This window comes from Colobus angolensis, unplaced genomic scaffold (assembly GCF_000951035.1).
Source record: "Colobus angolensis palliatus isolate OR3802 unplaced genomic scaffold, Cang.pa_1.0 Scaffold165, whole genome shotgun sequence".
Taxonomy (NCBI): domain Eukaryota; kingdom Metazoa; phylum Chordata; class Mammalia; order Primates; family Cercopithecidae; genus Colobus; species Colobus angolensis.
Window position 1 is genome coordinate 3,610,106 of NW_012114766.1, and position 8,686 is coordinate 3,618,791.

General features: G+C 42.3%; 1 protein-coding gene across 1 annotated transcript in view; it reads right to left on the reverse strand.

Annotated features, from left to right (window-relative positions):
• CSMD1 (CUB and Sushi multiple domains 1) overlaps positions 1-8,686 on the reverse strand; it is a 2,081,403-nt gene that overhangs the window by 757,449 nt on the left and 1,315,268 nt on the right. The window contains exon 7 of the mRNA XM_011937546.1: positions 1,080-1,157. Within this exon, the coding sequence (XP_011792936.1) occupies positions 1,080-1,157 (78 nt within the window). The remainder of the gene's footprint in view (positions 1-1,079; positions 1,158-8,686) is intronic.

Below are 8,686 nucleotides of genomic sequence, written 5' to 3' on the forward strand. Positions count from 1 at the left end.
GGAAACATCGCGTGAAAACAGGTGCACCCACGGAGCAAGGCTAGAAACATCACGTGAAAACAGGTGCACCCACGGAGCTAGGCTAGAAACATCACATGAAAAGATTGCTAGGGAAGCACAGAAAACACAACCCAATGGTTAGAAAGTCCCAGAAACAGCGTGAGCAGAAAACAGCCGCTGCGGGAAGTCAGCCCACTTGGTATCTCAGTAGAGGGTAATCACCTCTTGTGTGTAAGAAAAGCAAGCCCTCAGTGAAGCTGGTACCCAGTAACTGTTATGACATGTGTAAGGGCATGGGGGGAGCAAAACCAGGGGAGAGTTGACTGCACCTGCAGAGAAAGAAGGGTCTGCACGGTCAGTCTCCAACAAGCACACGGGTTGTCAGCTTTCAGCTAAAGGACGAAGGGCCCTTGTGGCAGAGAAGCATCATGACCCAGTCCAGGCATGGCCAGGGGTTCCTATGGCTGAGTGATGATGAGGGGCATCGAGGACAAGGCACCAAAATAGCAAGTGTGGCAGACACCTTCATTCCTCCCACAGCTATTGATCTGGTGTCTACCAGATGCTGGGCATATGCAAAAGTCATCAGCAAGATATGTCTGCAGATCTTCTTTTCTCTTTGGAAGGACGCAGATATCGCCCAAAAGTTACTTTACTCTCCAGGCAGTGAATCGTCAGCAACATTTTAATAGACAAAAGACAAGAACAGACTTCTCCTTCAGAGATCGGTCTGGTCTGGTGTATGTGGGGTGTGCTAGGATGGAGAGAGACTGCTATAAAAATGCCTGACTGTGTCACATTTACTTAAGAGAGCCATCTGGAAGGTCCAGTCTCAGACAGTGATCAGGGCAGACGTGAGACATGGTTAGGAGTTAGAAGCAGAAGGACATTCCTCCCTAACAAAGTGAAGTTAGTGACATGTTCTTTCTCCCAGAAAATATTCTCGGATGTAGAAAAGAAGGAAGAGACAATGTGGGGAAGGCGGTGGGTGGGAACGCTTCTCCTTAACTGCTCCATTCTCTCCTCCGCTCCCCCTTTACCGGCGCATCAATCCTCATATAGAAAGGAGAGGGACTCACGGACAGAGTTTTTATGGCTTCCGTCCTTGCTGGGCAGCATCTTGACTCCTCTTGACTTCAACTCAATCGCCTTTTTCACTGAAAGAAACAAAACCGGGCCATTAGTAGGTAGGACTTGGGAGACCATAAAACAAGGTTGTATCCACACAGCATTTCCGGTCAGAACTGCTTTCTATCAACCCTTGAAAATGGGAAATGTTCTAAGCGGTAAATGACACCAAGCCAATGACTTCCAAGAGCTTGTAAATAATTAATGCGAGGCTATCAAGCAGCAAGGTCACATCTGACAAGATCCTGTGTGAGAAGCTACAAATAATACGTGCTGCCATTGACTTCACACATCCAATCCTTTTGACCAGGAGGAGTGGCAGATTCCACAAATCATTATCATTCCCCCAAAGCGTTCAGGCAGATCACTTACTTGATGTATGCACCGTGATTACAGAGTTCTCTAAATTTGCTATACTCATGAAAAAGTTTAGATAAAAAGGCCAGTTGCTCATTCATGTATTCATATATTCATTTAGTCATTTAAAGTTTAGCGAATCTGTATGGATGGGAAGCAAGTAGAGGAAAGGCATGCTCTACGTGCTGTAGATAAATCGCTAGACGCCACCAGTCCCTCCAGACACTCTCCAGGCTGTGCAAAAGGCACATAGGATCCTGGTTTCTAGCATCATAATTCTAAGCGTTAAATATATTTCTTGATGTACTAAGTCCTGCATTACACATTTTAAGAAGTTTTTTTGTCATTTATGGAAAAAAATGGGGGATCCATCCTGTGATTATAAAATATAAAATGTTATGATAGTCTAAGCAATCCCACACTTGGCTTTACTAAGTGCCCAGTGGAAACATTTCTGAGGTCCCCATGAGACTGGACCTACAGCAGCCGCCAGCAGGCAGATCGGCTGCAAATCTTTGCTTACAGCATGGTGGCGCCATGACCTGGGTGAGTGACTTGCCTCTGAGCCTGTGATTCTATGTGTAAATAGGTGTGAGGGTCAGTTTTCTGTGTGAACCTGACTGCACCACAAGGTGCTCAGACATTGGACCACATGAGATTCTGGGTGTGTCTGTGAGAATGTTGCAGATGATATTAACATTTGAATCAGCCGACTGAGGAAAGCAGACTGCTCTCCCCAGTGTGGGTGGGTCCAGTCCAATCAGGTGAAGACCCAAATAGAACAAAAGGCTGACCTGCCCCAGAGGAGGCAAGACTTCCTCCTGCCTGGTGGGCTTTAAATTGGACAGCATTTTTTTTTCTGCCTCCCGACTGGAGCTAAAACACTGGCTTTCCTAGTCTCCAGCTTGCTGACTCACCCCTTGCAGGTCTTCGGTCTTGTCAACTCCATAATCATGTGAGTCAGTTCCTTATAGTAAATGTGTGTGTGTGCATGTGTGTGTACACACCTGCGTGTAAGGAGATTAATATCAAGTATATACAGGGGACCCCTGAAGCATACAAGGGTTGGGGCACTGACCACTGACCACCCCCCCACCACCACACACAGCTGGAAACCTGAGTATATCTTTTGACTCCCCCAAAAACCTAACTGAAAAGAGCCTACTGTTGACCAGATGCCTTACCGATAACATAAACAGTCACTTAACACATAGACTCGTATCTACGTATATTTTACGCATTCATGACACACCTTTTTCGGATTTTGTTTTGTTTTGTTTTTAGGCTATAAGAGTTGTCTGCTAGTTTTTTTTAATTGTTACAAATTTCAAAAAAATGCTTCAGTATATTCATTGAACAGAATCTGAAGGTAAGTGGATCCATGCAGTTTAAACCCATGTTGTTCAAAGGTCAACTGTATAAATAAATATATCTACATACACACACAGGCACACACACATACACATGACCAACTGGCTTTGTTTCTCTGGAGAACTCTGACTAAATATGATGCCAGGATGCCAAGACTGTATAAGGCTGGAAATGATAAATGCACCGTCTTTAGTCTGGTGTCCTGAGCCCAGCTGACTCAGTAACTGACTGTGTGTGGCAGTGATTGTTACTCTTTTCAAATTACTGACATTTGGAGGGCTGGGTTTAGGTGGACAGTTGTCCTGTGGGACTGTCTTCCCTCACTGATGTCACTAAGCACTTGCTTCCTCTCTTGATCTCCCTCTGCTCAGCCCCTATGTATTCCTATGCACCTGGAGACCATGTCTCTCAGGCTGTACCTCTCAGAGTTCCTGATCCCATGTGTAATCTTCTTTGCAGCAACATTGTACAGTATTTTTCACTTCAGGAAGCATCCTCCATCCTTCTAACAGCCATCTGAGATAGGAATTATGATGCCGCCTGCTCATATCAGGAAGCAAGGCTCACAGGTGCACAGGGAAGACTATGCAGAATTTGAACTCAGATCTTCCAGTCCCAAACTCCAAACCCTTCCACATGGGCTACTGGCTGGGGGGCATGGAGACAGGAGGGCAGGGGCTGCAGGAGCTGGTCTGCCTGGAAGGAAGAAGGTGAGAGCTAGAAGCAATGCTGCCAGCTGTGCTTCTGTATCAAGCCTTGACCTTGTACTTCCCAGTCTCGAGAGTGGTGAGAAACACATTTCTATTACGTATAAACTGCCAAGTCTAAGATATTTTTCTATGGCAAAGATTTGCTATATTTCCTATAGCAATATTTTCCCCAAAAGATGAAGACAAGTACTTTTCCTGGGTATTTTACAAGGGTAGGAAGGAGAAGTGAGAGACTGGAAGGAATACATAAACGTTGAGGAGCTCTTCCCAACAGTGTGGCGTAGGACTGAAGAAATAAGTCCAATGTGGTTACATGGTTCAAACAAACTGTTGTCATCAGAGCCATGACTGGAGCACAGGGATCCTGGCGTCGACACTTGTGGAAGACAAGGAGGTGGGCCACCCAGATCTCCCTCCAAGGAAGGGCTGGCCAGAGGGTTGCTGCCCATCCTCAGTCCCTTTCAGAGAAAGCCCAGAGACAGACAGTCACCTCTTCCAGGCTCACAACGTCAAGCCCAGGGCCAACGCCATCCAAAGGGCGCTGGGTCACGAACATCCTGCACTAAGGAACTCTCAGAGAGGGACGTGCTGTGGTGCAACCATGGCGCCCGGCGTCTTCCTCCTCTTCTCTTCTGCCTCTTCATGTGTTTTCTCATCCTCATCTCCGTGTTGTGGTGACAAATAACACAGGAAAGGGAACGTGAGACGGGGAATCTGCTTCTGCTTCTGCAGTTATCTTGGTGGCACACTCAGATGTCACCTGCAAGCTCTCCCAGGGATTATGTTTTCATCCAAAATGGCAAATGCATTGTCCTCACTTTCTTGTGCTGAAATAACTTTATCTTGAAGTTACTCAGGAGAGAGGAGATGAATGCACAATAAATAACAAACAAGAGTATCAATGGGAAATAATAAAGAGCATAGAACTCAAAGCAAATGTCACCCACCCTAAACAGAAAAGACAGACAGAGCTCCGTTCGCTCAGAATCGCAACAGAAAATCTGAGTAGTCTCTCGGGGACGATCACGGTATGTGAATAGACAGGACATATCTGAGAGTTGAATGAGCTAATAAATTTCATACTTTTGCAAATGAGTGTTTCGATGCTTTGTAAAGTTACATCTCCACCAGGGAATATATGTGTTTATTTATTATTTTTCAATAAGATGCTGTTATACTGCTGTAAATTATCTGTTCCCCTGAGTTACAATTTGTTTCAAGTTACTACGTTCTCTTATTGGACAGCTCCGCTAATCTTGGCAATGTTGCACAAAAAGGGAAGGTGACTTGTGCGTCCTGGGTCCACCAGGTGTCTGGTCACTTCTCCCCACACATCCTCTTTTCTTCCTTCTACACCCTTCCTCCTCCCCCTCCTCCCTCCAGCTCCCCTCAGAGCTGAGCAGAGAGATCTTCATTTGCAAAGAAATAGGAGAGACAGAAAGAGAGAGAGAGTAAGAAACTAGAGCTGCAGGAATGCAGGAGAAAGATAAGTCATCCATGGGAAGTCTCTGCAATAGTCTGTTCTTTCCCCCCTGAATTAATCTGTTGAGTCGTTCATTCTCAGATCTTGGAATGAATGATAAAAATATTTCATGATTGATAAAAAAAAAGATAGTTTCTGTGTCTAATCTCAGACTTGCTAAATCACAATCTTTGGAGCTGAGCTTGGCCCTTTTAGCTTTATTTTGTCAGTACAGTTATCTAGTTTTCATATGAGTTTTTGTTTTGTTTTATTGTGTGGAAGATAACTTCAATACACGCCAAAGTTAGTCTCACATTCCCTGGTCTCTCTTGGCTAAGGTTATTCCTTAGTAATTCAGATTCAACAATTTCAAATAGATTGTTGTCTCCAGGGGCAAGGGCTGGGGGAACTGAGGAGATGTTGGTCAAAAGATGGACAATTTCAGTTTGACAGAAGAAATAAGTCCAAGAGATCCCTGGTACATCATGGTGACTGTAGTTAATAACAATGTATTGTGTGCTTCAAAGTTGCTGAGAGTTGACTTTAGGTTTTCTCATCGCAAACCAAGAAGGATGTGAGGTTAAAAAAAAATTCCCCAAAACCGCAAACAAAAACTTGAAATGGATATGATGAATCTCTTTTCTGATAGCAACATTTAGGAAGGTAAATTCTGGGGAAAGTATTTTTAGTTTAAGGGCTGAAAAATCGAAAAACACAACAATAAATATACCTAAGGGACACATTAATTTTGTTGTTTCATTCACTTTAGTTTGTTTTTTCTTTTTTCTTCCACATCAGTTGCCTTCACTATAATCTCTCAGTGGTTTGGTTAAAACACACTTTCTGTAGGTTGTTTGAAAATGTGAGGAAACCGATACTATATTGGAATGACAGTGGATTCTTATTATTGTTTTTAAAGTGACAATAATGTAAGAAGTGAATACAGCTATTTCCACCTGACACCACTTCCTTCTCTGTCCTCTCTAGCTGGAGCATCCTGCCCTCCTTTGTAGCCCCTTGGAAAGTTCAGCCTGCTCCCTATCCCTCCTTGTCATCCTGCTCCCCCATCCCCCACAGCCAGACGTCCACCTTCCTCAAGATCCACTGAACTTCCGAGACCTCTCTTAGGAAACCAAGTCCTATCTTCTGCTCTTAATACACCTGTACCATCCTGCATTTGATAATATGACTCAGTGTCTAAAAGAAGCTTTAGCTATAAAGGTGAGCTCAGATAACCCCAAACAAATGAATAAGATGCAGAATTCTTTCAAACAAATGTAACATACTGAATATGAGGAGAGATGCCATTGCAAATCCTCACAAATCATAGAGGAAATTGTTTTGTGTTTAGAGACCAGCTACTTCCAAATTTGAAGAATTCAGGGTTTGGGAGAAATGAGTGAAAAATATGCATCTTGTGTCTTGGACTTTTCATTAACTCGCAGGTTTACTGTAATTTTATCAATGCCTCTTCTAGGCAACAAGTTTTATTTAAGTACTGCAACAAAAGAATATTTACTACTATTGGTAGCAATAATACTGAAATCCTTGTAAATCCTTAGAATTGCAAGGGCTCACTATGCAGACAGACAGATAGATATACACATACACTCATATGTATATAATTGTGTATATATAAATGTGTAAAATATAAGTATATAACATATAAGTTTATACATATTTATTTATTTTATTTTTTTATTATTATTTTTTGAGATGGAGTCTTGCTCTGCTGCCCAGGCTAGAGTGCAGTGGCTGGATCTCAGCTCACTACAAGCTCCGCCTCCTGGGTTTACACCATTCTCCTGCCTCAGCCTCCCGAGTAGCTGGGACCACAGGCGCCGCCACCTCGCCCAGCTAATTTTTTGTATTTTTTTAGTAGAGCGGGGTTTCACCGTGTTAGCCAGGATGGTCTCAATCTCCCGACCTCGTGATCGGCCCGTCTCGGCCTCCCAAAGTGCTGGGATTACAGGCGTGAGCCACCGCACCTGGCCTATACATATTTATAAATTTAATAACATATTACATATTATATACATATATAATGAGCTCCATATATAATATATAAATGAATTTATTGAGCTCCCACTGTCAGATACACTATTGTTCTCATTTAATTTGTCTTACAATTATTTAATCAATAGATTTCTATTAAATTTGAGAAGTAAGCAATCACGTTGCATAAGCTACTATTCTTTTACATCTACCTTTTCTTTTTATAGTATCAGAGCAAATGGAATTTCCAATTTCATTATATTTATTAACTTACATTTGAGAAAACAGTATATTTAGAGTTTTTTGACAGGCATGGGGGTTCACATGTGTAATCCCAGCACTTTGGGAGGCTGAGGCAGGGGATTGCCTGAAGTCAGGAGTTCAAGAGCAGCCTGGCCAACATGGCAAAACCCTATCTCTACCCGCCCCTCACTCCCACACACCCACACATACACACAAATTAGCCCCAGCCAGGCATGGTGGAATGCAACTGTAGTCCCAGCTACTCGGGAGGTTGAGGCATGAGAATTGCTTGAATCCAGTAGGCAGAGGTTGCAGTGAGCTGAGATGGTGCCACTGCATTCCAGCCTGGGCGACAGAGTGAGACCCTTTAGTTTCTCAAAACAACAACAACAAAAAGAATATTTTTAATGGCTCATTGGTTATTTGGAACATTTTTGGTCTAGTTTATGATTGCAAAATGAAAAATTAAACTTTTCTTGAATTATCTCACAGCTTTATCAATTTTTATTTTTAAGTGAAACGTGTTTTGAACACAATATACCTGGAGAAATTTCAGTCGTTTACATTGTCTAACTTACTCTAGGATTCTGTTTTTTCTAGGAGCATTTACACTATAATAAATTATTTTCAAATATTAGAATTTAGAATTGCTTTCAAAATGTTTAATTTATTCATTAATAAATACAATTACATAATCCCCTTCCCTTCCAAATTTTAACATTTCTTCATTAGATTTTATTGTGTTTTACATTGAGGAAGAGTCATCAAAATTCAGATCACCTTATATTTTAAACACACGTTTAGTCATTTTTTTGCCAATTTTTCATCGAAGTACCTCTCTAGTTAAACAATCTAAGACCCATTAAATTTCTAAGTAAGCGCTGAGCCAATTTCCTATTCTCTGCTAATTATTGTTAATGTGTGATTTGCGCTGACGCACTGTAAACATCAGTAGGAGCTATGTGCCTACCCTGGCTGTTTTCCTGAAGGATGGGACCATTTTGCAGCCTAAAACCTAAGCCTCCATGTCTGTACTAAAGTTCTTCACCTTGAAAACGTGGTTCTGTCATTTTTTTCCTCTTCTGCATGATCATTTTTTTCCTTTTCTGCATGACTAACCCAATTATAAAAATGTGTTGTTCCATTTCCCATCTTTATAAACTAAGACAAAGCAAGTAATTATTATTATTTTATTTTTATTTATTTATTTTGAGATGGAGTCTCACTCTGTCATCCAGGATGGAGTGCAGTGGCACAATCTAGGCTCACTGCAACCTCCATCTCCTGGGTTCAAGTTATTCTCCTGCCTCGGCCTCCCGAGTAGCTGGGATTACAGATGCCCGCCACCACGCCCAGCTAATTTTTGTATTTTTAGTAGAGACAGGGTTTCTCCATGTTGGCCAAACTGGTCTCAAACTCC